At 43.6% G+C, this 27,034-nt stretch overlaps 9 protein-coding genes across 9 annotated transcripts; 5 read left to right on the forward strand and 4 right to left on the reverse strand.

The window, feature by feature from the left end:
* Window positions 1-1,047: 1,047 nt before the first annotated feature.
* Window positions 1,048-3,275, forward strand: O0I10_003010 (uncharacterized protein; the record flags this gene model as incomplete). Its single annotated transcript, XM_058483085.1, has 8 exons — window positions 1,048-1,608; window positions 1,680-1,826; window positions 1,940-1,994; window positions 2,054-2,130; window positions 2,285-2,609; window positions 2,682-2,783; window positions 2,858-2,956; window positions 3,016-3,275. The coding sequence occupies 8 exons, from the start codon at window positions 1,048-1,050 to the stop codon at window positions 3,273-3,275; spliced, it is 1,626 nt and encodes a 541-aa protein (XP_058346174.1).
* Window positions 3,276-3,456: 181 nt separating this feature from the next.
* Window positions 3,457-3,729, forward strand: O0I10_003011 (uncharacterized protein; the record flags this gene model as incomplete). The annotated part of the gene is made up of 2 exons (XM_058483086.1): window positions 3,457-3,583; window positions 3,653-3,729. 2 exons carry the CDS (start codon window positions 3,457-3,459, stop codon window positions 3,727-3,729), a joined length of 204 nt encoding a protein of 67 aa, XP_058346175.1.
* A 5,641-nt stretch (window positions 3,730-9,370) lies between these two features.
* O0I10_003012 (uncharacterized protein) lies at window positions 9,371-9,771 on the forward strand (the record flags this gene model as incomplete). Its single annotated transcript, XM_058483087.1, has 2 exons — window positions 9,371-9,406; window positions 9,463-9,771. The coding sequence occupies 2 exons, from the start codon at window positions 9,371-9,373 to the stop codon at window positions 9,769-9,771; spliced, it is 345 nt and encodes a 114-aa protein (XP_058346176.1).
* Window positions 9,772-9,966: 195 nt separating this feature from the next.
* Window positions 9,967-12,131, reverse strand: O0I10_003013 (uncharacterized protein; the record flags this gene model as incomplete). Its single annotated transcript, XM_058483088.1, has 11 exons — window positions 9,967-10,150; window positions 10,202-10,338; window positions 10,405-10,824; window positions 10,887-11,053; window positions 11,120-11,257; window positions 11,323-11,412; window positions 11,471-11,536; window positions 11,600-11,657; window positions 11,742-11,802; window positions 11,857-12,032; window positions 12,096-12,131. The coding sequence occupies 11 exons, from the start codon at window positions 12,129-12,131 to the stop codon at window positions 9,967-9,969; spliced, it is 1,533 nt and encodes a 510-aa protein (XP_058346177.1).
* Window positions 12,132-13,283: 1,152 nt separating this feature from the next.
* On the forward strand, window positions 13,284-16,952 carry O0I10_003014 (uncharacterized protein; the record flags this gene model as incomplete). Its single annotated transcript, XM_058483089.1, has 14 exons — window positions 13,284-13,364; window positions 13,433-13,544; window positions 13,598-13,692; window positions 13,753-13,832; window positions 13,889-14,202; window positions 14,257-14,394; window positions 14,456-14,540; window positions 14,606-15,031; window positions 15,096-15,244; window positions 15,306-15,634; window positions 15,690-15,967; window positions 16,021-16,099; window positions 16,159-16,455; window positions 16,509-16,952. 14 exons carry the CDS (start codon window positions 13,284-13,286, stop codon window positions 16,950-16,952), a joined length of 2,907 nt encoding a protein of 968 aa, XP_058346178.1.
* A 153-nt stretch (window positions 16,953-17,105) lies between these two features.
* On the reverse strand, window positions 17,106-18,335 carry O0I10_003015 (uncharacterized protein; the record flags this gene model as incomplete). The annotated part of the gene is made up of 1 exon (XM_058483090.1): window positions 17,106-18,335. One exon carries the CDS (start codon window positions 18,333-18,335, stop codon window positions 17,106-17,108), a length of 1,230 nt encoding a protein of 409 aa, XP_058346179.1.
* A 561-nt stretch (window positions 18,336-18,896) lies between these two features.
* Window positions 18,897-20,673, forward strand: O0I10_003016 (uncharacterized protein; the record flags this gene model as incomplete). Its single annotated transcript, XM_058483091.1, has 6 exons — window positions 18,897-18,899; window positions 18,973-19,119; window positions 19,182-19,584; window positions 19,661-19,823; window positions 19,999-20,415; window positions 20,475-20,673. The coding sequence occupies 6 exons, from the start codon at window positions 18,897-18,899 to the stop codon at window positions 20,671-20,673; spliced, it is 1,332 nt and encodes a 443-aa protein (XP_058346180.1).
* A 203-nt stretch (window positions 20,674-20,876) lies between these two features.
* On the reverse strand, window positions 20,877-23,460 carry O0I10_003017 (uncharacterized protein; the record flags this gene model as incomplete). The annotated part of the gene is made up of 5 exons (XM_058483092.1): window positions 20,877-21,955; window positions 22,009-22,428; window positions 22,509-22,613; window positions 22,673-22,921; window positions 22,974-23,460. 5 exons carry the CDS (start codon window positions 23,458-23,460, stop codon window positions 20,877-20,879), a joined length of 2,340 nt encoding a protein of 779 aa, XP_058346181.1.
* A 611-nt stretch (window positions 23,461-24,071) lies between these two features.
* Window positions 24,072-26,583, reverse strand: O0I10_003018 (uncharacterized protein; the record flags this gene model as incomplete). The annotated part of the gene is made up of 7 exons (XM_058483093.1): window positions 24,072-24,630; window positions 24,684-25,043; window positions 25,107-25,293; window positions 25,367-25,585; window positions 25,647-25,998; window positions 26,069-26,451; window positions 26,520-26,583. 7 exons carry the CDS (start codon window positions 26,581-26,583, stop codon window positions 24,072-24,074), a joined length of 2,124 nt encoding a protein of 707 aa, XP_058346182.1.
* Window positions 26,584-27,034: the final 451 nt, after the last annotated feature.

A 27,034-nucleotide genomic window follows, 5' to 3' on the forward strand; every position in this document is an offset into this window, starting at 1 on the left:
GGAACATGTAGCATAGACAAGCCCTTTATGAGATCCTTGTACAAAGAAATTTTGTTCTGCCCCGACAATCAATATTTCATTTAACGGGCTGTGGCAATGATGATGGGTGTCTCTTTGTTTGCGTCAAGTTAGATTTACGACTGTCACCTACCATTTTAATGGGAACAGAAATGTATGGGAGGGGATTTGACATGCACATTTGAAAGGTATCTCAAAGAACGACGACGGTAATAGAAGATTGCCGGGTAATGCCTTGTTGCAAAATGATAATGTGCGGTAGACCACACTTGCTTTGGAAATTCAATGTGTCATCCCCAAGGAAAACGTTATTCTTTTGGGAAACCAGCCGATCTAAGCTCACTGGTTTGCATAATGATTGCTATTATTATTATGTACTAGGCTGCTGCTCGTCCCAATTGACATAGCTTACTCGATCGTATAATTGTATGCCTTGATGTAATGCATTAACGTCTCGATATGACATTAAACTCGATAAGGAGATAGAAGAAACTTTGCGGAATCTCGCTGCTTGATCATCGGTACATCCATGTGTGGAGCGAGAAATAGTGCAGCATTAACGACATACGCTATTGGTGCATCATGTCTTCATTTTTTGCAAATTGTGCTTTGCACGACGCTAGGGGTGTTATGCTTTGTTGCATATATCGCATACCTATCACCCAACCACAAAGACATAGATAATGGATTATCCAAAGCCGCAGCTGGCATACATGCATTGATGATTGGTTGACAAGGATGCGAATTACAGCAATTTCAAGGTTCAGCAGCAACATGTGTTATTGTTCCCCATTTGCTTTGCTGATAGGATTTGTTTACGAGCTCGGCAGGGTCTGCTGCCCAGTTCCATCATCTATGCAAATCTAACCGCGCTACATGGAAACGGCTATCGTCATGGAGCACCAAGTTTTTCCGTCACCAAGCGACCACCATTAGATTACTTTTGCCCCTTGTTGTTATATTTTTTATCTTTAAAACTTCACTCTAGATTGATCCAACCCTTTTTCTTTCTTTCAGCTTTCAATCATAATGGATAAAACTGAAGTTGTACACCATGATGACTTGAAGCACATCTACCAACACAGCGACAGTAATGACTCCAGCACCTCCTATTCAAGGACTCCTACTACTACACATCCTCCATCATTGAGGAAAGAAAGATCTTTAAGCAATGATACGGCGCCTACATTGCATCATCACCATCATCCAGATGTATCCATGTCTCGGCAATCGTCCTCGACTACGATATCTGATGGTCGTGAAACGAGCCATACAATCATTGTGTCTTCTGAGCAAACGGACGATGACGAGAAACATTGGGCCCCTGCAGCAACAAAGGCCACGGATCATGACAATGGGCGGATTCGGACACACCCGATGGCATGGATCGCACTCTTTTTCCTTGTTGTGCTTCGTTCAGCTGTTTCCATTTTCCAAAATACATTTAGTCCTATCCCTACGGTGGTTGCAGATTACCTTGGTGTAACTCTCACTGAGGTCAACTGGTTATTTAACATCCAAGCGGTTGTATACATTGCATTAAGCTTTATCACTGGTTGGCTCTTTGAACGACTCGGCACCAAACGCTCGGCAAGTAGTAGTTGTATAGATTTCCATTTTCACCATCTCGGCTTCGCAAATGTTATTAACAACCACCATAGCTCATCCTTGCCGGGTTAATCACTGCAGCTGGTTGCTGGGTTCGTTGGGTTGCTGTGCTCATCCATCCACCTTCATTCCCGGTGATGATGCTAGGTCAAGTTATTGCATCGGTCGGCAGCCCTCTAACACTTAACATTATGACCAAGGTACGCATGCCTCCTCGTCTGATATCACACATTGGATGTTACAGAAACAAAAACATAATACCCTGCATTCTGATTGTATGTACATGTGCTCATTCTCATGATGATTTTGACAGTTTGCAGCGGTGTGGTTTCCGGAAAATCGACGAGCTACAGCGGGCATGTTTGTCGGTAAGTAATCTTTAAATTATGCGATGCGATATGCTTTTTACTCATATATCTCCTTATAGCGTCAAACTATGGTGGCATGATTGCAATGTTTCTTATGCCAGCAGTTGCAACGGGCAAAGACAAAATTGAAATGACAGTAAGCCAAAAACAGTTGTTTCCTTCCCCCAAACCTATTGCCGTTGTGATTCGATTCCACCCCCTTCCCCTTGATTCTTTTTTATCTTCCCTCCCCCCAATCATCCCCTTTACTCGCATGCATGATTTGACAATACTTATTTGCGTGTATATAGATCATTATGGTTGCTGGCATTTGTACCGGTGCAACTATTCCTCAGTTTTTGCTACCTGCAAAACCTCCTGTACCCGTTTCATATGAGCCACAACAGAAGACGGGTACCACTTCACCACCATCCAAAGCTTTGTTTCTCCAAAGCACTATAGCTCTCATGAAAAGTGTCCATTTTTGGATCTTGTGCGGTATCCATGGCATCAATGTCGGTTTAAGTATCGCATGGGGTGCTCTACTGAACCAGGCTATCACGCCATACGGCTACAGCGACTCTCAAGCAGGCAACATGGTTGCCGTTGCCATGGCAGCTGGAGCTGTTGGAGCATGTAATATTATTGTTGCTATGCTACCATGATGATTGATGTTGGGCTCACAAAAGTTAAATGTCCCATTTGTAGTGACGGCTGGACCAATGCTCGATAGCACCAAAAAGCACAAGCTCTTCCTCAAACTCATGGCACCCTTCATGTGCAGCACATACGTTGCTTTGATTTTTATCAGTTGAGTCGTTGGCAGGTGGACAGTGGATAGCTTCCCAGGAAGAATATCATTAACGACAAATCTCGTTCCACAGTTAAACAAGATTCGTTTGCAGCCATCATGTACGTCAATGCGCTCAACAACTTTTTCTTGTCCTTTATGGTTCCAACGGTGGTTGAATTGGGTGTCGAAGGTAAGAATAGCTGTCAACTTGGTCGAAAAATTAAACATCACGTGACTCATGCATGGCAGTGTCACATCCCATACCCGAGTCGATTTCAACATCGATTCTTTGGCAGATGGCACAACTCGTTGGCTTCATTTTGGTGCTGGTTCTTGATGTGTTCCGTGATCCCAATGGTGATCCACCCAACAACATGTTCCGTGGCCTTGTGTTCCAAGCAGCCATGGCTGGCGTCAGTGTTGTGCTCAGTCTTATTTACAATGGTCCAATGTTGCGTACTCAAGCAATCAAGGAACGAGAAGAGCACAGAGCTTTGGAGAGCAACTAGTTCATCCTTTATTCATATTTCCTACATTCTACATATAAAAAAAAGAGATTTACATTGTCAAATGAGGCGTCCAATGCTGTGTCACCAGATGATCTCTCAGCTAAACAATAAATTTAGTGGGGGAGGAGGGTTCCATAGTACTCCTTCAACTTCCATACACCCAAAAAAAAAAAAGCTCACCATGGTCTTCCAACGCATTGTCAACTATTGGGTATCCACATTCATTACTGAGAAGCTCCTTTCCAGTCCCGCATTCCATCGTATGGCTGCCACCACCCACAAGCATGTTTCCAATGTGACCAACAAAGGTATGAATCCTGCAAAACAAACCAATCAGCTTCTCTCGATTTAACAACATTGGCTTTCTCCATTACCAGGCTCTCAAGTTAGCAACGAGTTCGTCAAGGCATTCAAAGAAAACATGGAAAAGGAAGCCAAGAATATTCGCAAGTAGCAGCAGCAGCAGCGAGAAGAGTCAAAACATACATACATATCCCCATACCAGTTTCATTTGAGATAATGCAGGACACATCAAACATGAACTATTATATAAAAGCAACAGTAATTGGATCGTATATGGATGGTATATAAAAGGATGGGTTACGCAACGCTGTCTGATGGTATGGGACGAGGCATTTTTTGCATGCTTGGTGAGTATATCACTCTTAACGAGGGTACAAACAAATCAGCTCAGCGACATGGATGTATAAGCGTTGATGTCTGTATCGGGTTGCTATGGTCATTTTAAGCGTAACGCTTGTTGTTTTCATCTTCCATCACATCTACGCCATGCAGTGAGCAACAATCTATCACATTCTTGGAGCATACTATCGTCGTTGATGTCACCTCGCAATCGCTTACGGCTACAATGTAGATGCCATATTGAAAAAGCAATGATCTGAGACCTGTGTTTGACCCTTCCTAATAAACAATAGGAACACCAGCTTGTCAACCATATATGATTTCATCTTCCCGATTCCACGGCAAAAATATTTACCTGGAAGCGTGAGAAGTGCCTGTATAGGCAGTGGATCCAACAACAAGTGGATTTTCTCCTAATGATTGGTGCTTGTTGCTCTTTCCATTTGAGATTATCATGTTTGCAGCACTTCAATTCCGGATAGTCTAGATTGGCTATCAACCCTTTGTACCTATCTTCATCACTACAATCGTTACCCTAAAAGTATCTAGAAATCTAATAAGCAAGCGCTTCAAACAGCATGAGTAACTTTTTGCAAGGATCCAATATCAAGCGGGCACGACGACAATGAGAGCAGGATAACAATGAATTACACTATGAAGAATGAGATTAAAGATCAGTGCTTATTTACAATGTTGCAAGAGATGATATGTATACTCACAATGGGTATTTACCTAACCTTCAAACCTTCATATCTTTTATTTACATATACCTATTGTCTATCTTGAGGGTGATGAAGATGATGGGTGAGTTGTGTGTTTGGGTGGATGGTGTGTATAGGGTAATTGAGTGGCCTCAGTGTAATAGCAGTAGGGGATTTAAACTTGGGGGTCGGTAGCTCCACGACTTGAGACAACGCTTCTCTTCTTTTTCTCCCACCTTTCCTTATTCCATTCACGACATCTCGATCAAGGTAATGTACTATAAAGGAGCGCTCTTGTTGTTTGTGAGGCATTAACATGGTTCTGAACATGCATTGTCAGGGAGTAAGTGTGTCCAAAGTGATGAGGAATGAGCGTGGTTGGTGGTTGGTGGTTGGTGGTTGCCATGGCGATATTGTTGCTTCCTTTCGATCGTTGCTATTCCCGCTCTACGCTTGGTGTCAACAGGTACAATCAGAGTCCAGTGTTGCAGTCGAATTGGTTCCATTGACGCGTCAGCTTCTATAGAGAGCAAGTTTGGTTTCAAGACGTTGGCTGGTTTGGCGTTTTGTTTCGGCTCAACTATACTACACCATGTTTTCGGCTTCCAGTAACCAACAACAAAGGGGTTTTTTGTGTATATGGAAAAGGCAAGTACACTGAAACAAACAATGAAAAGGGTGTTTATTGTGTGTGTGCTAATAATGAATTGAATAGGTTTCTTTGGTCAGGCAATGTAACTTGTTGGGGCATCATCATCTCTTTGGGTTCAAGTCCCAGCCTGTATCAAGTGGTCGCTGCGTCGCTCTGCACTAGCCAAGTGTGCTGGAAAAGCTTATTAGAACGCGTCCAGGGTTCTATAGGCCTGCGTTTGAGTTGATGGTCGATGACGATGGGTTTTTGGAAGAGCATGGTCACCATGTTGAGGTAAAAGGGCATTTGCAACAGCTTGTGAATGTGTTTAACCAACACGCTCTTCTCGTGATAGGCTCGTTCTTTCCCTTGAGGATTTCTTTTCATGAGGTGGGAAAATGATTGGAAGGATTGGGGATCATTCTTTCTTTGGAGAGAATGAATGAGCACAACTATGAGCCTGGACTCTACGTAAGTGATGTCCTTCCTTGCCATGGATCGAACTGGCCTTGCGTGATTCGTGCAGTGCTTTCTCAAGAACAAGGGATCGCCCGACGCTGCTCGTATGGTGGTGATTTGGTTTGTGAATTCCTTCTGATTTGCTTTCTTCCTTAGAGAGGATCGCCTAACTGTATACCAAATCGTCATCATTCCCTGTACCAGATGGTTTAACTTGCTTGCTTTCTTATTTGTAGAGACGACGATTACGATGATTACCACATTTACCACAATGACGATTACGATGACCACCCCATCCACAACAATGACAATGATGACGACAACGAGATTCAAAGGAAGCCTGCAAGATCCCATTCTTTTCAACTTGTGTATTTTTGGATGTTGGTGTGACGGATGAGATTGACGACTGGTGACGAGTACGAGTAGGAATGATGATGGAGGACTACGAGGATGGTGGTGGCAATGTACAGTACATAGCAAGATAGCTAGATGAAATAAAGCATTGCTTATTTATTACACGCTTGTTGGAAGTTGCTAGCTTGTGGATTACATACTATTGCTTCGAAGATGGAATAATAAAGATGGTCCAGTTATCGGTCATGCAAGAAGTACATGGCTTTTGTGATACAATAAGGAGCTTGAGAAGAGAAAGAGTGAAGAGATCCCTCCATTGAGTTTCAGGATGAGTGACTCATTCAATATGTATATGTATCTTTTTACATATACAAATTGGTTTATGCAGCTCGACTTTCTTCTACATGTAAATGTGATACATACCTTCACACGCCTTCATGTTTGGATGCTGTTTACTTACGTACAAAAGGCAATCATCATCGTCATCCATTTGTGTAGCAACCTGTCAAGGACGTGTCTGTGTAACCACCACGTGCCGTTTCACTCAGCTCTTCATCTTTCCGTTAATGCAGCCGACACCATCCACTAGGAAAAAGCAACTCCATCACGCTTACAGCATAGGTAAAACATAAACGTGCCAGTATCTCCAAACTTTACAATGAAACGTGAGGTTTTTAATAGAGCAATGGGCTCGGCTTGGTCAACAGCACCTTGTGTGAAAGTTTCACGTTCAATGTCGCAACTAGCCCAAAAAATATTTTTTTGGTCGTCGTCGTCGAAGAGGTCGAACCCCAGATCCAGTTTGGCTGGTAGCGACATTGGGTGAAATTGGGATCGGCCACGATCGACTTCATAGTTTGACACAAGATCGCTTTGACCCCGCCGAGCAACATGGTTCTATTAAAGACCCCACGTTTCATTGTAAAGTTTAGAGATCCAGGCACCTTTATGTTTTACATATTGTGTAAGCGTGATGCTATATGAAAAGAGTTCGTTGTTCATTGTAAAGTAGTATGACTATAATAGAGCCAAAGATGCAGAGGGACATGTTGTGCAACTTGAGTCAGTCAGCACAGACGATGCATGATACTTGTACACTATTTAGGGATAGTTTAAAATGCCAGCTAATAACCTAGTCCTCCCATTCTCCATTGTTGCCCAATGCAATGCATACGAACGATTGCCCTGCTCCAGCCCAGCATGCCCATCATTCAACTTTCTTGATCCGATGAGATTTGACTGAAAAACGCTCAAATACAGAAACATCATCCAATATCAGAAGAATCAAATTGGTAAGTTATTTGTAAAGTGCCACTCGATAGCCCATTCCTCCCAATCATCTTTGTTTCCCAATCCAATGCATATGAACGATTGTCCTGCTCCAGCTCATCATTCGCATCATTGAACTTTCTTGATCCGAGTGGATTTGGTTGAGTTACGCTCAAACACAAAACATCATCCAATTTCACAAAAATCATTTTGCAAAGTTATTTGTAAACTGCCAGCTAATAGCCCGTTCCTTCCATTCGCCTTTGTTTCCCAATCCAATGCATATGAACGATTGTTCTGCTCTAGCCCAGCATGCCCATCATTCAACTTTCTTGATCCGAGAGGATTTGACCAAGTTACGCTCAAACAAAGAAGTAGCATTCAACTTCAGTTCAACTCACTTAAATTCACAGCTCTTCCCACTCTCAACTTCTTCCCTCTTGCTCCCATTCTCAACTGTTGGTGCATTCAAGTACAACTACCCCCTGCGAACGATTGTCCTGCTTCAGCCCATCAATGACAAGCCTACAACTGCCTCAATCCGATTGCTTTTTACCGAATGGCAACTTCATGGCGTGTACACAGCACTACAACAACACCTGCTTTCTTTGACACTTCACCTTCTCTTGTACAATCCTCAACCACATCCAAACGTAACAGCATTCATTGCAGCAATTGCTATTAGCGAGGTCTTTTCTCCATTGTGTCAAACAACGTTCGCAATGTTGTCGCTCTACTACTACAACACACGCTCTTGCATACTCCTCTTCCACGACCCAACGAAGCAGCTGTTGCTATTAGGAAGGTCTTTGCTTCATTGTCTCAAGTTACTTGCTGCAACATGTCTTGCAGCCTTGTCTACGTGAACGGCAGATAGTCAATGTATAGAAGCAACATTATTTACGTGTAGCAACGTGTTTCAATACATACAACTTTTTACGGATGTGGACCTGAATACGGCTTTGCTTTGGTACATGGGATGCAAGAAATGGGTGTGTTGACCGGTTTGGTTCCCTTGACAACGTGATGTCTACTTTGGATGACGCCTTATCAGCCATCAACTACCCCGCAATACAAGCAACCTTCGCCTGGTTAAGCTGCGGTGGGAAATGAACAAGGAAGAGATAGACCACTGGAGAAGGATCAGCAGCAATGTTGGATGATTTTGGAATACTCGAGTCGATGCATGCAGCAGCTATTTTGCAACCATGGGTGAGCGACGTTTATGACGGCAGCAACCAAGAAACAATGACACAGTTATCCCTGATGTGGACATACTTATGGCACCTACAAAAAGATCGCCTTTAAAGCCGCAGGTGGATTTATCAGTTTCATCACTTCGACTCGGCACTCCAAGATGGTTGACCACTTTATCAGTTCGATCCATCATGACAACATCTCCCACGCCCACTTGTATATAAACAAGGCTCGTTGCACCAACACTATCATAAGCCCTTTCTCTCTACTTGTATGCATATCATCATCAATGGCCTTTGGTAAGTCTCAAGGAGAGTCTTTATGTGATTCCGAAAATGAAGGTATTCATGCATTCATCTATGTAGCTCACATCATTCCTTTACCGCTTTGTGTGCTCATTGCTGCCTAATAACCTTTGGCTACGGTTCTTGATGGATCTCTTGTGGTAGGTACAACTATCATTTATATATAAGGATGGTTAGCCTGATAGGAAGTTGGGACTTCTTTGTAGGTGACATAAATAATACATGCCCGAAGTTGACCGAAAACTTCGATTCGATGGCAGCTGACGATGAAATCCCCCCCTACAAGTCAAAAAGCACGCCCAGAATTGTTCCAAGTTCATGAAGAGCAACAAACAGTTCAAGAAGGATCTGGTTGCATACCTGGCCATGCGAAAAAAAGAACCTCAGCGGCAGTGGCAATACAGCTCCTAGAGCTACAAATGCTGCATTGGCAAACATTGAACAAAAAGGTAATATCTATTATTGTCTTGATCGTATCCATTTCTCGTGTCTAACCACTTGTTTCGAACAGCTCAACGCAACAACGATACAACTGCAATGGCAAGTTCTTCACAATGTTCTTTGGATCAAAATGTAATATTCGTATGGGCATGCTTGCTTGTATCTTATTGACCCATTTTCTTTTGTAGGTGTCAGAGGGAGTTCAGCCTTTTGAATGTGCCATGTCGCCCATTCCGCAACAGATCAATAACTCTGACACGCTTTTCGACAACAATGATGAACTCAACATGGATGAAACTTCTTTTCACAGCGACGAGCACCATTCCACGCGTCGATTCGTTTACACATTTGAGAACCTTGAACCGTGGCCAGCAATTACGACGAATCCATGGAGAGTCGGCAGCATTGATGTGGTTGAGGCACTAAAAACAGTTCGTGCTGAATCAATCAAGCATAACTCGATTGGTGATCTGGTCACTTTCATTTCCATAATATAAATATACCCGTATCATGCTTGTAAATAAGCCTGTGTGAGTAGTTTTAGAACTTTCTATTATGCTATCTTCTAGATCATTCAATTACTACATACGACATAAAAATATTTTGTCTACAAAAGAAGTAATAATGCTACATGCTCTGCTTGTTGGATGTCAACAAAAGGCCATATAGGATAAGGCTAAAGGCAATGGCCATCATTTTTGCGTTTCTTTGATCGCTTCCTTGTCATGAACGGTTTGCATAGGTCCCTTGTAATGTTTTCTTCCGCTAATGTACCAGAATGCCAAGGCAAAGAGTAATACAACGCCAATCATAAGACATGACCAATTCATTGTCTCTGGTGATACAGGATTTACTGTGGGGATACAAAGAACCACGCTGAAGAAACCGATCCATGCGACAGCAATCATGTTGGTCAGCATACTGTACCTTCCAAGATTGAAAGGACCTTTTGGGATGTCACGTGCCCAAATCAACCGACAAAGACAAGGTAAGCCATATGCAACATTAGCACAAATCACCGAAGTGCTCATGAGGGCCGACCAATACACGCTACTAGCTAGGATCTAAGTAACATCGTATGCACTTAGTTATTTAGATGTTTCATGCCGAATGTAATAAGAGGGGCCTACCGGTATCACGAGAATGATAGAAATGACCGCCACCAAAATGAAAATCCGGAGAGGGATTTGACGTTTGCCATGGAGCTTATACCAAAATTGGTGATTGGGAATGCATCCATCACGAGCCATTGCCCACATTAGCTGGCCTGTTGCAACAATGACATTACACAAGCACCCAAACTGAGAAATGGCAATGATAGATAGCAAAAAAGCAGCCACATTCGGATTGGTGGCACGAAGAAAGAGCGTAGCAACGGGAAAAGAAGATGACTGGAGCTCCTCAATATCCTGAATCGAAAACAACGTTGCAATACAAATCACGATGGCTTGAATAATGGCAAGGATCACGCTGCAAAGGACACCTTTGGGTCCAGTCTTGGAAGCATTCAGTGTTCCTTCTGCAATATGGGCACCATTTTCATATCCGATCTATAGTACATTCCAGCATGAATACTAGTAGTCAATTAGGTGCGATAACGAGTGATACAAACTAATGACCATCCAGCTTGAAGCATGCCAAGCAAAAATGTAAGCCCTGAATTTTGCCATCCTGTTGTGTTTTGGAATTCTGTAAACACCCATCGAGCTGAAGGATGCGTCTCTGCCATAACAGGCATTGCGATTACAACAATCATTGTACTTGCGAAGACCCATAACACTGCATATCGTGATCAGCATACATCATTATGCAGTAGGACGACCTTCGATGCGGCTTTTTTCTTACCCATAAACTTATTAAGATACCCATTAAACTTTAGACCGAGGTAGCTATAGCCAACGCCGATCACCATCAAGGCAATGAATAGTCCAATGTTCGCACCGATATCATTGATCTGCTTCTCGTTAAGGATGTTGTATGCGGCTGATGATGGGAGACAAATCAATGGCCATCTCATAGGTCATGGCAATAGTGCTTTATCTTCTTACCAATAATGTACTCGGTCATGGTGTATACGACTGTCATCGTTGATGTTAATAGTGCCGCCACAAACATGTATCCACAAATCCACGACATCACTATGTAAAGGAGAGTTAAGCATGTATGCTTTCTACTCTTTCATCCATAGCTCCATACATGGTCCCCACTCAGGTGTACTAAGAAGGTAGCACCAAGAGTAAATGCCGCCATTGACAGGATAAGCTGTTTGAGTTGCATGATATTAATATATCAAAAATCGCCTTGTAGAATACAAAGCCCACAAACCTGAAAACACCTCAGACATTGAAAGCGCGATACACATGACAAAAGGCGAGACAACAATCTAATCACGTGGTTGGGATTAGTGTTGAAGGGGTACAACCATGATGATTGACATGTAAAAGGTGGATCAGCAAGAAGAGCTTACAAATCCCCAAAAGAGAGACATTGGGCCGCCCGAACTAATGGTACCTCCGAAACCGACAAGCCTAAGTTTTCGCTTTGAGTATGCAACCCGGATTATCTAACGACCGTTGGCATACCAATTCGGTAAAACAGCCATTGTAGAGAACGCAAAACCAGCTTGCACTAGCAGGCTGATCTCACGTTTGAATTCTTGCTTGTATCCAAGGTCCTCAAGACGTTGTGCGTCCTCGTCTTTTTCGGGTGGTGCATTTGTGGTGGAATCAACACCGATGATGTGTTCAACCTTTTCAACCTACGTATGCAACGTTATGTAAGCAATAAACACAAAAGGATGGATACAGTATCAAGATCAAACCTCTGCGATGTCATGCTTCTCGGTAGCTGTAATCATCCTTATCGTGCCGAGGATTTATTTTTTCGTGTTGAGGATCGATTTGGGGAGTTCGTGCCTTTTTTATACTGTTGTTGATATGGATGAGTGTGGTTGTCGGAAAAGAGGATTCTTCTTGACTCGCATGGTTTGTGTATCTCGTAATCCAAAGATGGGTTCCTGATGTTCGTTGGCCGTGTGTGAATCTACATATCATCATATATGGAATTCCCTCTCTGGTTGCACAAGGCTTTCCTGAAAAATGTCATACACCGTTTGTTCCTTTAGATTAACAACAATGATCTTCATCACGCTACCTGTGAAAAGATCTGATCCGGGGATGAGTACATGCAGCAAGGTAGCTAGCACCATAGATTTCAAAAGCGAGATGATATAACAATAGCGATCCATATCATCCTCACATATATGGAATGTGCAAATTAAAGGTACGAAGGTCATGCACATTGTGATTAAACTCTGGTGGGAATATGAAAGGTGCTTCCGTACATCTCTAAACTTTGTTCGTCATCTGTGTTCAGGTATATGCAATACACGCCAATAATTCCCTTTATTCCGTGAGATAAGAAGACCTCACACATTGATAAGTGTTGTTCTCATGTCAACCCTCTTACGAGCTTTGACGCGTGTAAAAAGCTCAACCGATGCATCAACCAGACATAGGGGTAGCACTCAATAGCACTTCTCATTGATGATGCATAAAAGAAAGTTTCGCTTGCTGCTTTGGGAGACTAAGGTGAGAGTAGGTATTTGACGTTTGAATGGCCCCTTGATGGATAAGCAATGATTAACCGATATCCTTGGACGATTGGTTATTGATAGGTGAGCAGCAAGTTACCATCATCCCATAGCCCCAAGCAATATGACATCAGGTAAATTAGGCACTTAATACTATTTACGAAACGTAGCATATATTGATGAGGGGGTGAATGATAGATTATCGAGCTATTGGGCCATCAAAAGGGTATCTAAACCTAAGCATGATACATCAGTGCCATTGGATCTGAGCTAGGATAATGAATGCGGCTGCATAAAGCAGTAGTGCGATTTTGGCTACCCGCGTCTCTTTCTCGAGTTTGACAGAATGTCGCCGCCCAGCCAGGATGAACAACAAGCCATTCAACTTCTTGTGGAAATGGTGATTATGCGTCAAACATGGCATACTTCACTCACTCACAACCTGCAATCACAATCTCCAAGGGGCTTACCTGGGAGCAAGCTGTCACTTCACTAGCAGTAGGTCGAATGGGAAGGAACACGCTCATTGACACGCATTACTGACCCCCTTTTTCACTCAACTTTAGCGACACAATTTCAATGTTGCTCGTGCTGCAGATGCATACTTCTCTGGAGAGGTGAATGTGGAGGTCAAGAATACGACTTGTGTTGAGGACATGGATGTACACAAAGAGCAAGGTGATTATAGTAACAATGGTGTCAAGCTGAGTATGCTGATCAACTTCATGTAGTCAATTTTTCACAAGACCCAGCTTCGGAAGCGTCATGGCAGACTATCCCTGAACCTCAACCAGCGACATGGAATGATAATGGAAACAAGGAGATGGTAGTATGGTGGTCTTAGTGTTGGCTTGATGAATGACACTGATTGATTTCGCATGACAAGACACCGCCACCGGATTCATCAAGCACGACACCTTGGACGGATCCATTCGACCCCTCTAAACGTATGGCTATCGATGATTCGTAAGTACTTGGATCGACACCTTTTATGTTTCCTCATTCACCAATTCCTGTAACAGATGTATTGGCCTTGCTCCTGTGTATTATGGTTTACCTTATCTACCGGCATTTGTACAAGTGCTCTTCCACATCCCTGTGATCCATCAAGCTATTTTATCATTTCAACCCACAACGTATGACTGGGGATCTCCAAGATACTATTGGTGTGGCGAAAGTGACCAGATACCAACATACCCACCCATTACATCACAATCGTCGTCAGCAACACCACCCCCATCACCGCTTATCGACCTTGGCGACGATGATGCATCGGATCTGACAACAGCCAACGACATGCACCACCACAACAACAGCTTGCCAAAAAGTAGTTTGGGTAAAGATACACCATCAAGTAAACAAACAGCTTATACTAACGACCCCATCTTAGCGCTTTGTGAATTACAAAAGCTATTCGGATTTCTCTCATTTTCAAATCGAGGATATGGCAGCGTCAAACAACTCATGCAAGCTTTGGAACGAGAATCGATTGCATGCTTGACCCCAACCATGGATAACGACGTCGATGGTAATGCATCTATATACAATTATTCTTTCACTTAACATCTAACAACGTGTTCTTTCTCAAGATTTTCTGGAAAAGTTGCTTCTATATCTTGTAAAAATGGAGGATCACCGAGCCAATACTTCCAAGCCATCAATGACCTTGACAAGGTAAAGCAAGGATCTAAGCGCATGATAATACAATATCGGCAACCCTTCTTACGGCATGATCATAGCCTATTCCAAAGCACAATGCTTGATGTGCTGGGCGACGTGATGAAGAACAATGGAACATATCATCTTACGCTGGAAGTGGATGGGAATATGAGCACTTTTCATACGGGATTTGCGTGTCTTGGATGTCGTCAAGGACTTTTGGATTATATGGAGGCTGATGCACAAGAGCTTGATGATGCACAACACGATCCGTTCTTGACGTTTGACAAGCTTCCCCGTATCCTGATTGCTACCATACACCATAAAGCAAGTACATCTTCTTCGTCTCGCTATTGCCTTGACAAGACCATCTACTTGGATCGATATCTGACAGAGAACAAGAACGAGCTAATGAAGCGTTGTGCACAAGCCCGACAATGGCGACGAGAAATACAGGAGGTTGAGAAAGCAATTGACAGTATAAAGAATATTTCGGTGAATGACAGGTGCGTATTACGAATTCAATCAAAGCTTCATGAAGGGGATTGGTTACTAATATTGGTAGTATAGAAGCATGGAAGCACAAGTCTATGATCGCTGCGACATTCTTAGCATGGCACTATCCTATGTAAAGGAGAAGCGACCGGATCACGCTGCAATCGGATCACTTATGACTATGCATGATGCTATCCAATCCCATATCGGCAAGCAAACCACTGGTAAGAAAGTTAACATTGGCCGCACACATCATTTAAGGCTGATTGGTTTCCGCGTATCTAGATGTTAACCAAAAAATATCGATGCTTCGCCACAAGATTGCCAGTATACTCAAGGACGACAACTTTAAGATGAAACCCTACGGCTTACAGTCTGTGGTGTATCGTGAGAGAGGTGATGATCATGAGCGATATTGGTGTCATATATGGGTGCGCAAGGATAAGGACAAAGGAGGTCAATGGTATCGATTCAGCGAGGGCGACGTTTCTAAAGTGACGGAGGCCGAGGTGCTTGCAGAAGAAAGACTTCCATTCGCTGTCACCTATATGGATTGCTCAGTACCAAAATTGTCACAATCGGAAGCAAGAGGATGTATACCCGAAAGTCTAAAGGTAAATAGGATGGGTTTTTATGGAAGTTGAATGCTAACATGTAGCATGGCCTTAGGACTTCATTCGCATGGACAACGATGACTTTGAGGAAGAAGTTCGAGCTTATGCAGCCATGAACAATCAAGATACCAATCACCACAATGATTCTTCAAGTGGATTCCCAGACGAAGATACCGACGCATCCAGCATATTATCCATGTCATCCGAACCTCCCTCACCTCGACCTGGTATTCGCAACAACCCTGCTGCAATGGAAAAGTTGAGGACCACTATTAGCATCTTGATGACTGCTGGTACCGAATTTTTGGCGTATGATCCCAAGATATGCAAAGGGTAAGATGGCATTGTGGATGCAATCCACTGGTTGCTTATTTCGATTATGGTAGATTTGAATACTTTCTTGCAATCCTTCAATCATCCGAAGCATTGGAAATCTTTCTCTCGCATTACACAAGTGACCACAATGTAAGTAATAGTCTGCTTTTGTTTTGGGGAACATTATCTAATGTATACTTTATTATCAGGGGATATCAGTGGTGCATGAACAAGAATCTAGATACGATCCCAATCTATCAGCATTGTGGAGACAATATGATATCTTTGCAGGTCTCGCCCAAGCCATGACAGAAGCTCTCACTTGTTTTGTGAAAAGAAGCTATGGCGACGCTCTTAACAGGCTGATACAAGTGAAACAAAAGGAAGAGAACTGGAAAGCACAGCTGCAGGATGGTGAATCGGCTGATGTTGGCGACACCTTCCCCATGTTACAATTTCTCGGCTTCAATGTTGTTGTGAGTAAATATGGCAAGGCTTGCTTGAAGGTAAGGACGAATTGATTATTGTGCTTGGGCTTTATACTCATTGTGTATTATAGATCATGGATGATATTGCATTCAACATGGTATCGGAGCCTATATATCGAGGGCAAGGATTGCAGGACGCGATAGACATTGCACACAAGGCACAATTGGTTGTGGGAGTGGATCGCATGGAGAAGGATAAGACTTTCATACGCATGAGACATCGATGGATCGAATTCAGCTTGTCATCTTCGCCTGCTCGTACGTGTTTAGGACCACAACAAAGTGAGCTGCTGGACACACTCGTCACTGCCTATTTGGATGTCGGCACCGCATTATCAATACCATCCCCTTTTCAAGCTTCATCGGCATTCACAGCTCGCAACCTTCCTCCATCAGCATCAGATCGTCCTCTTTCAAAAAGATACGAGGAATCGTTGATCGAAGCAGCAACTCATTTGCGTCAACTGAAGAAAAATTGGGATGAAGCAGAAAAGAGTCCTCTTGTTAGACAATGATCACCTTCGAATCCACCACCCTTGCTAGTAGCCTTGTACATTTTCTTTCAACAAGCCAATTTGCGGATGAATTTACAAAGGACGATTTTCTTTTATTGTTGTCAAGTGTGAATGAGCTGGAGGCTAAAAATAGCTTTTTGATCAACGATGAGTTCAAGCTGTATCCGAGAGTCGTGTACAGGGTTCAGCTTCTTTTGCTTTCATGCTACATTGGGGCAACTCAGGGCTTTGGGGAAGAGATTGCTCGACAACACCGTTATCATTGGAAAGGAAAACTGCAGGAGGAGGAGGAGATTGAGACAAGGATGACATTGTGGTGAGCTGTGCTGCTGGTTCTTGTGGTGTATGGGCCAACAATGGGTTGTGATGAAGTCGGCTCCGCTGATTTACAATTGCCTCTTGTTGATGCTGCTGTTGATTCATGTTGTCGGTACCAAGCAAGGGCCAATTTGGAAAAGAAAGAACAGCATCACAGAGATTGATATCGCTACTACTATTACCACCACCTCGATATGCCTCAGCAAGATGACGGTCGTGGGAAGAAGAGAATGACATTGTGTCACCTAGTGGGTGCCAAGATGATGGTGGTCCATGCGGCATCTGCAAAAAAGCATCATATGATCCCAATTGTTGTCGTTCTCGGTAGGATGCAAGCAATGCAGAATCATTACAATTCGTGTTGGTCCAATAGAATGAACTTGTGGATAAAGAACAAGAGGGTGATTGTTGACGTTGTCGAATGCGGATTCGCTTGCTTGATTGTGTGGTTGTTGTGATATGATGTCGAGAAGAAACAGGGTTATGATCACTGGTTGTTGTCAATGATTGGATGGGGTGAGATTGGGATGGTGATGTACTATCACACGTGGTGGTGGGTGTTTGTGCTATGGGTGTCTTACGTCGACCAGCAACAGAAAGAGGCAATGAAGGCACGAGGTGTAAATGACGATGAGGATCCAAGGACATGACACGTGGCAGTGTAGGCGGCCCATTATCTTCTTTTCGGTCCGAAGAGGAGGGGTTTATTGTTGGTGGAGGAAATGCATCCACTGTGCCTTGTGCTTCCAATACATGCTTCACCCATAAAGAAAGACGTTCTTGTACCGTATTAATGTCATCAGCACCTTCATAACAAAGATCTACGCGCATCAATTTTGGCAAGCTGGCATTTCTACTATTACAATCCATGTCGTTGGGAATGATATCGAAAGCAAGACCTGGGGCAACATGGTATCGAGCAGCAACACCTCGTTCGTAAATATCAAGCAAATCATTTGTTACGGTGTTGGGTAGAGTGACCCAATTGCCGTTGCCAATATACAACCGAAATTGTCGTTGATGATGAAGACGTTGCCTCTTGCTTTTTGGAAATTTGGTGCTCATGACGACAATATCAATGCTGGACCCTGTTGACAACAAGTTGTTCTAGTGGAAAAGGAAGAACAAGACAAGATCTTGCTCTTGTCCTGGTCGGATGACTTTTTATACATGGATTTACGTGGTGTTGTTTGTTTGGGATATACATTGACATCAGGGCCTCATTCATAATAATACATCATCTACGCGACAATCAACTACTACTTTTTCAGGCACATGGCGATCTACTTGGAAAAGACTATGTGCATTACTGCGGACTCAAAAGATGATACACGATGCTGTGGGGTGTTTTTGGACAACAAGGCTCAAGAGTACGTTACCATTTACAGTATCAAAGATCCCTGGTGCTCCTCTCCACGTTCAATGCATCCGTAAAAGGCATTATCCCGGGGGCTGAGAAAACGTGCATTACGGTGTGTATCACGTTTTCTAAACCTACTCAACCCAGCACCATGGTTGACAGCACAAGCAACCCACACCCTTTATAAGCTCATCCTTCACACGTTTCCATGGCCCCTTTGCTTTCTTTCTTTTCTCACTTTTCACAACCAAATACTTCTTCACACTATGGTAAGTCTCATTCTCAACCCTCATCTCCCCCCATCTCATTCACTCGTTCACTCACGCAATCGAACACGTTCAGGATGAGCAATACGACATCATTGTTCTTGGCACCGGCTTGACCGAATGCATTCTCTCGGGTATCTTTTCTGTTGAGGGCAAAAAGGTCTTGCATATGGACCGTAACGACTATTATGGTGGTGAATCTGCTTCGCTTAATCTTAAGCAGGTATAGTGTCATTTTGCTGGCCCCATTTCAATATGCATATCAATGGCTGACTCGATGCATAGTTGTATGCCAAGTTCCGCCCTGACGCCGAGGTGCCTACTGATTTGGGTCGCGACCGCGACTACAACATCGATTTGATTCCCAAGTTCATGATGGCCAACGGAGAAATCGTGCGTTTCTTGACCCATACGGATGTCACTCGCTATCTCGAATTCAAGCAAATTGCTGGCTCCTTTGTATATCGCGATGGCAAAATCTCAAAGGTCCCTGCCAGTGAAACCGAAGCTATCTCTTCTCCTCTTTTGGGCATGGTTGAAAAGAGACGCTTGCAAAAGTTCTTGGAATTCATTCAGAATTGGAAGGAGGAGGATGTATCTACACACGAAGGCTTTGATTTGGATAAGGATACCATGATCAAGGTTTATGAGAAGTTTGGACTTGAACCTGGTACCCAGGACTTTATTGGTAAGTAGCTATTATAGGAGACAAAAAGTGACATCCCGAGGAGTGTGTGTGTGTCTCACAAATGCATGATTTTTAGGTCACGCCATGGCACTTCACTTGGATGATGGTTATCTTGAAAAGCCTGCTCGCGAGACTATTGACAAGATCATTCTTTACGTTGCTTCCATTGCTCGCTACGGCAAGAGCCCTTACATCTATCCTCTCCATGGTTTGGGTGAATTGCCCCAATCCTTTGCTCGGTAAGTTGTTGTTCTCGTGACACCCCTACTTTGCGCCCCACACACACACACGCACGTACACACACATTCGTATCATTTATCCTTCTCCGCTCCCATCCTCTCCTCATTTACACTTCACCCCTGTCTCTTGCTTTCTTGTTGTTGGATGTGTATGCTTATTCAATGTCACTTTTAGTTTGAGTGCTATCTATGGTGGTACCTACATGCTCGATCGTGCTGCTGATGAAATCGTTTACGAGAATGGTGTTGCTGTTGGCGTCCGATCTGGTAACGAGGTTGCTCGTGCAAAGCAAATCATCTGTGACCCATCCTATGCAAAGAGCTTGGTCAAGGCCACTGGTAAAGTTGTTCGTGCTATTTGCTTGTTGAAGCACCCTATCCCCAACACTGGTGACGCCGACTCTGTTCAAATCGTCATTCCTCAAAACCAGCTCAACCGTAAGCATGATGTTTACGTCGCCTGTGTCTCCAGCAACCACAATGTGTGCCCCAAGGATATGTACCTTGCTATTGCTTCCACTGTTGTTGAGACTGAGGATCCTGAAAATGAAATCAAGGCTGGTTTGGATTTGATGGGACCCATTCATGACAAGTAAGTATCATTATTTGGTCTCCTCTCCTTTATTAAGATACTCATGTGTTACATTGCAGATTTGTTTCGGTGTTGGATTTGGAAGAGCCCCTGGCTGATGGCACTTCGGACCAAGTCTTCATCTCTCGCTCATACGATGCTACCTCCCACTTTGAATCTGTTTGCGATGATGTCAAAAACATCTACCGTCGTATGACTGGCTCTGACCTTGTTCTCAAGCAAAGACCCACTCAAGATCAAGATCAAGCTGATGCTTAAACAACCACCCATCCCCTTATTTTATTCCCCCATCCCATCTCAAACTCCACACACAACAACATCATCCGTTAGGTCTCCATTGCCTATATCTCCACATTCGTCTAACCTTATTCATCACCACAATCCAATTCCCAAACACAACAGCATAATAATACTTCTTTTTTTTCTCATGGTCTTTATACAAGAACGTCGTTGCTGTTGAATCACGTTGAAATACTAGTATAGCCCAATCGTCTACGTGTGTAAATCTTGTAGCCGATAAAACCGCATCCACCAGCGATTGATCCAATGATAAGTGAAAGCACAACCACCAAAAAGATAGACCATCCAAATGGCAACCCGAAAAAGCCACGATGTACAGGAATCAATACGGCGTCGATAAGCAGCACACCGCCATTGGTTGAGTCGTAGGTTCTACCCATTCCTCGTACACGAGCTGGCACACCACCTGATTGATCTTTGACACGAATAATCATATCGCCATCACCTTCTTCTCTAAAGATGACCTTATCAACATCCGAAAGCAAGCTTGGGTATTCAGAGTCCTTGTTGCTTGACATTGTCCATTCATTCTTCCATGCCATGGGTACCAGATGTAATTTGGCAAGCCGCTCTAATGCATCTTTGTCTTGTAACAGCGCATCGAGATCAATACGTGCAAAGGCAGCATCGGTGGGTACGAGCACCACATAATCCGTCTTGTTGAGCGTGCTCATTAATTTTGTTTGCTCAAGCACCTCCATCATCGTCTTCGCCTCAACACCAACCATGAGATCGCGTGCTGTGATGCGTACATAATCCGGCACTTGCACCTTGTTAAGTTTGTGGACCACGCCATTGCTAACAAGCAAATCTGTTTCGCTAATAACAGCTTCCTCAGCAGAAGGGAAGGGCCGGCTCACCACAAGCTCATTATCCTTGCTTCCAGGTCCAACACGTATGGTAGCATCTGCCAATGTAGGTACTTCATGTGCATATTCTCGGATATCCTCAGCGTATAGTAATCCTCGGATCACGTGGTATCGAAGCACATTTTGCAGCTGATGTTTGCCGGATGAATGCATTAAAAATTGAGCCACCAATCCAAGATTGTGAAAAGCATCATTGCTTGGTGCAAACATGGTAATCCCACTGCTATGCTTGACTTCTTCAGCAACACCAGAGACATACAACGTTGCGATAAATGTCGACATTTCAAGATCCACAACTAGCTTGGATAGGAAGCTGCCCGGCAATGAAAGTGGCTCCGATATCTCATAAATTGTGTTGCCTTGCACAGACACTATATGCAAATGAGTAATCTTTTTCATTCTTCACTCATCATAAATCACGTACCAGGATCTTGCAAAACACGTGAATGGGAAAAGCGTATTGATCGACCCATTGTATGTACTCCTTCTGCCTCCACCAACACCGGTACTCGTTGTGGTGCACCCGCAAGATCATTCGATAGGAATTCGGTGCGCAATAAGGATCCATCGACAAGTTGATCGGGAGGCATGGATCCGGTTAATATATGATAGCTGAGCCAATTGCGTTTGTAAATGTTGGGTATCATATCCTCATTGATGTCTTCGTTGCCAGGTGCCAAGAAGGTGTACTTTTGGTTGTTGTCATTGTCATCCATGTAATGATCGAGGCCATAATCATCCAGCAGCGAGACAAACTTGGTTGCATTGACCCCGTATAAATATTTGCGTGATGTAAATACGAGTGATCCTGGGGCAAATGCATCATCCAATTCATGAATAACACCTGTGGTAGAGCCAAGAAAATTATCAGTGACCCGTATCCCTTGGCATTTTAGTTTCCACGCTACACCCCCTATCACATACCATTGGCTGCCAAGATATCCGTGCTTGTCACCGGTACTCCATTGACAGTGATTGCATTGTTCTTATCAACAGAGATAGCAATTGTCTCTCCATTAAGCGTCTTAACTGCATGTTCTCAATGAGTCAGTGAATAGCTTTATACCTCTTCAAGTGAATGTACTCACACGTTGTCTTGCCACTAGGGAAATCGCTTGCATAGTTTGCTTCCTCCAATATCATGTACTTGAGAAAAGTCGCCAAATCCTTCTTGCCATAATCAGATGTCATGTAGGCCTTCTCCACAGGGTTGAATGGGTTGAGGACACTTTGTCGAGAAACAAACATGGTGAATGGGCGAGCCTCGTTAAGCACTTTGGTAACACCAGTCTTGTCCAGCAATCCATGGAGTTCTTCATTGTTCAACAATGCATCGCCTATAGATTACATGTTAATAATGCTTCCCTCTCACATAACTAATAAACTTACCTAATGTCTGTGGCGGCACCAAGACCTTGTTGATCACTTGAATGTAGGTCTGGTTATTGACGTAGAGGTCCTTGTCGATAATCTCGGCACCATTGATGTATGCTTTGCCACGCCCCTTCCCAAGGTTGCCATCCTTTGTCACTTTGATACGTTGCCCAGAGTGATCCTTGCCAAGCATGCCATCTCGAACATAGAGGGACTCGAGTATCTGACCATGAGAAAAGTCTTGGCCCACCATACCAACGGGTAGTAAATGATATAGCAACATTTCGCGAGTAACTTCGCCTTCGTATTGTTGGAATGCGTCATTGTCGGGTGCGAATAGAGTGCCTGCCTCTAGGTTGTTGACATCGGGTACCAATCGATTGCGTTGTAGTGATTCGATTAACCTTCCGAAGCGAGCATCTTCAGAGAGGACGTCAATGATGGTTTTGTATGCAAATGCGGGATAGAGAAAAGCAAGAACGAATATTGATAACAGGTGCATGATGTGTAGTTGTGTGTGTGCGTGGTTATGTATAAAAGAGAGAAAAGAGAGAGAGGATGAGGAGAAAGGAGAAGATAAAGCTCAACCAATCTTATGCAGACGAGCAAGGAGTGAATTGAATGCTTTACCGAGAGAGAGTTGGGGGGTGTTAATCATCTATTGGTCCGCACGGTATCATAACTACATCATAAGCATGATGACTTATTCTCGCGTGGTTTACAAGCGAAGGTCCTCGTTACTGCTGTTGGTGCCCGTGAAATGCAAATGCACAAATCCAACCATAGTTCGTCAATCATGCATAGACGCACTTTATTGACACCGACCACCAATGAGCTTACACACATTATCATATGATCGATACATACACACTGCACGCCACACGCCATATCAGCTATTCAACCTATATCCATATCGAGTTAAGAGTATCTTTGCGGTCTCGAACATACCCCGACGCCTATCGATCCCCAAAGCTTTATGAACCAATCCATGCGCACACACACACACACACACATACATACACACACAACATGCTGAAACGACATGTGATAGATAATAGATAAAGGGAACTTTTTTTTCGAACAAAGAAAAAGATACAAATAAAATGTTGGGCTTCAATGCTGTCGCTGTTTTTTGTCTTCCAGGGTCAAGTTGTTAAGGGTGGCAATGTCGCCTTCTCGCAAGAGTTCTTCTTCTCTGGATGCATCAGCGTTACGTCTCAATGCTGGAAACTCCTTGAGTCGAATAGGTGCACGGTCTTCATCTTCTTCATCCTCTTCATTTTGGTCAAAGTAGCCATTTAGCTGACGACGTAAACGTGGGCTTGCAGGAGCGGAGAGCGGCTTGGGAATTTTCATAGGGATCGGCATAATATCCTCTTCATCCTCATCATCATCAAGGAATGAGTCGGGGTATACACGACGCAAAGCCAGTTGACGCGCTTTCATATATTCAAGACCCATTCTCTTCCAATCAAGGAGATCGGATAGTCGCTCGGTACGATTTCGCTGATTGATACGTTGACGTCGTGTCTTTTGGCAGAATCGAAACATGAAATCGCATAATTGTTGGATCGATTCCTCGATTGACTTGAGACGACGATCAACAATGTAAATACCATAATCCTCACAATTCTCTATATTTTCATCCATAAAGCATCCAAAACCTGAAAGACTACATGCGTATGTGTGAGATGCCATTCATGACGGGATACTTTGAATACTCACTTTGTGGTAACGGATGGCACACCCATGACCGTACACTCGGCTGGTGTATATCCCCAAGGTTCGTAATATGATGGGAAAACACCAAGATGGCATCCACGTACAAAATCTTCGTAATCCAAGCCAAGTAATGGGTTATTGGCATTTAAGAATTCGGGATGAAAAATGATCTTGACACGATCTTCAGGCTTGTTGTAAAGTTGCAATCTCCTCAAATTATCAATGACTGAGTCCTGGTTGTCATCTACCATGTTGTGGGTCACAATGGGAGGTAATGCAGATCGCTTGAGTGCAAACATGCGCCGTTTCAAAAGGACCTTGTCTTCATCTGACAACCAATCTTTGGGATCAAGTTCCTCTCCACTATATCAATACCACACGTGAGCATGATGGGGCTATATATAGCATAGCAAAGATTGCCCTTACCGCAAAGCTCGTTCATAAATCTCGCGACCAATACGATCTTGTACATCGTTAACAGTTTCACGCAGCTGCTTAGTGACCGCCTGGCCTTTGAGTGCTTCGACATTAAAGGAATGAGTTGGTGCAGGCATGACAAGGAAGGTCACCACTGTGACGTTGGATCGAGCTGCCTTGAGTCGGTGATTGAGACCTGAGAGTAGAAAATTTCATGCATAAACATGCTTGCAACCCGCTATCCAGTTTCATGATCCAATTCTACTTACGAGCAAGTGATTCCAACAACATGTCAACGCCCTTGTTTCTAAACTCATATCGCCCTGCCGTGAAAAAGTAGACCGTGTTTTCCAAATCAAAATCGTAATGACCATAAAAGTGACCTCGCACAAAGTCATGGATCTTTTCCTTGTTAAGGGCATGCTTGTTTTGAAACTCATGGACGGCCGAAAATTTGACGACGTTCAATCCATTCGGCAATACACCGTCTATGTCGATGAGAATCTATTAGCCACCATGTCTTCAAACATTTAAGGTAAGCATGCATACCTGGTTTCCTCTTGAGCAAATGTTCACTTTCATAGGCAGTGATATGGCTCACGGTGGTGAAAACATCGGCACAATGTGCTGATGCACGCTCAACACAGTAGCGATGATAAATACCACGATCGCCTGCTTCCTTGTCCACATTAAAGTTACGCAAGTTGTTGTAAAAGTCAACTGATCCTGCACACAAGTAACGACCCAACAAGGTGGCATGAGTAGTAAAGATGGTGGTTACGTCAATGCGACGGCTCTTGCATAATGGAATTGCAACACCGGCTTGCCATTCATGGAAATGAGCAATCACTGTTGGACTCCTCACCATGGCAGATGATGATGCTTCTGGGTCAGCACTGAACTATGAAAATGGTATTTTATCAACATGCCGTCATGGTTATTCCTCGCTTTCCAGCAACTGGATTACTTACTTTGGGTGCCAAATCACCTAGGAACCATGCAACAAGGTATCCAAAAAGGATCGAGTTGTTCATCTCAAAATCGTGTTCAGGGCTAGGAATACCAGCTGCACGCCAAAGATCACCTTTCCACTCATCAAGCTTATGAGATACGCTGGCTGTATCAAAAAGCAAAACATAGGGAGCACCTTCCACAAGCCATCGTCCAAAAAGATAACGCACCCCTTGACCCGCCATCATTTCCAATGTGTCCCTGATATGGCCTGCTGGTGGTTCAAGAGACTCAACCTCCATAGGTGCGCCTGCTGATAGTGGGCCGATCAAGCAATATCGGTCACCAAACTCATGTACCGTCACAGGAACCTTGGTTTTGATAACGGTATAAATGCCGCCCACTATGATTCATTGTCATGTCAGCCTCCTCCTTATATAATGCGATGATGGTAACAAAGAAAAAACGTACCTTTGTTTGCAACCTCCCATGCAATCTCAAATAGCAATGGGTTATAGACGTCTCGCTGTGGCATGAAGTATGTTTTGTTGGGGAGGGGAGGAAAAGAAGAAAAGAGAAGATTGCAATCGAGTGGGAAAAAATTGGCAGTGACCTGTATTTAAGCAATCCCCATCATTGCATTCAGCTCTCTCACACACTCACACACTCACCACAATTAGCGCACAAGAACGCAAAAGAGAGAGAGAATGTTCCCATTTTACCCCATCGTCCCACAGCTTGTCCTCTCGATTTTTGGAAATAGCGGGTTTGATGTACGAGAGACGAGGTTCTTATCAAGTAACGATCCCATTTTGGTGTAACCTATTCCCACATTGTTTCGGTGATCATCTTCTACCACTCGCCCACATACATACACACAGCATTTAGATCCACGTTTACCGCCAAACCAATACAAGGTGGTCAATAGGTCCAATATTGACACGTTGTCTTGAACGTCAAAAGTCATTCTTGGTGTGATGCAAGTG

This window comes from Lichtheimia ornata, assembly GCF_029851405.1.
Source record: "Lichtheimia ornata isolate CBS 291.66 chromosome Unknown scaffold00009, whole genome shotgun sequence".
NCBI classification, from domain to species: domain Eukaryota; kingdom Fungi; phylum Mucoromycota; class Mucoromycetes; order Mucorales; family Lichtheimiaceae; genus Lichtheimia; species Lichtheimia ornata.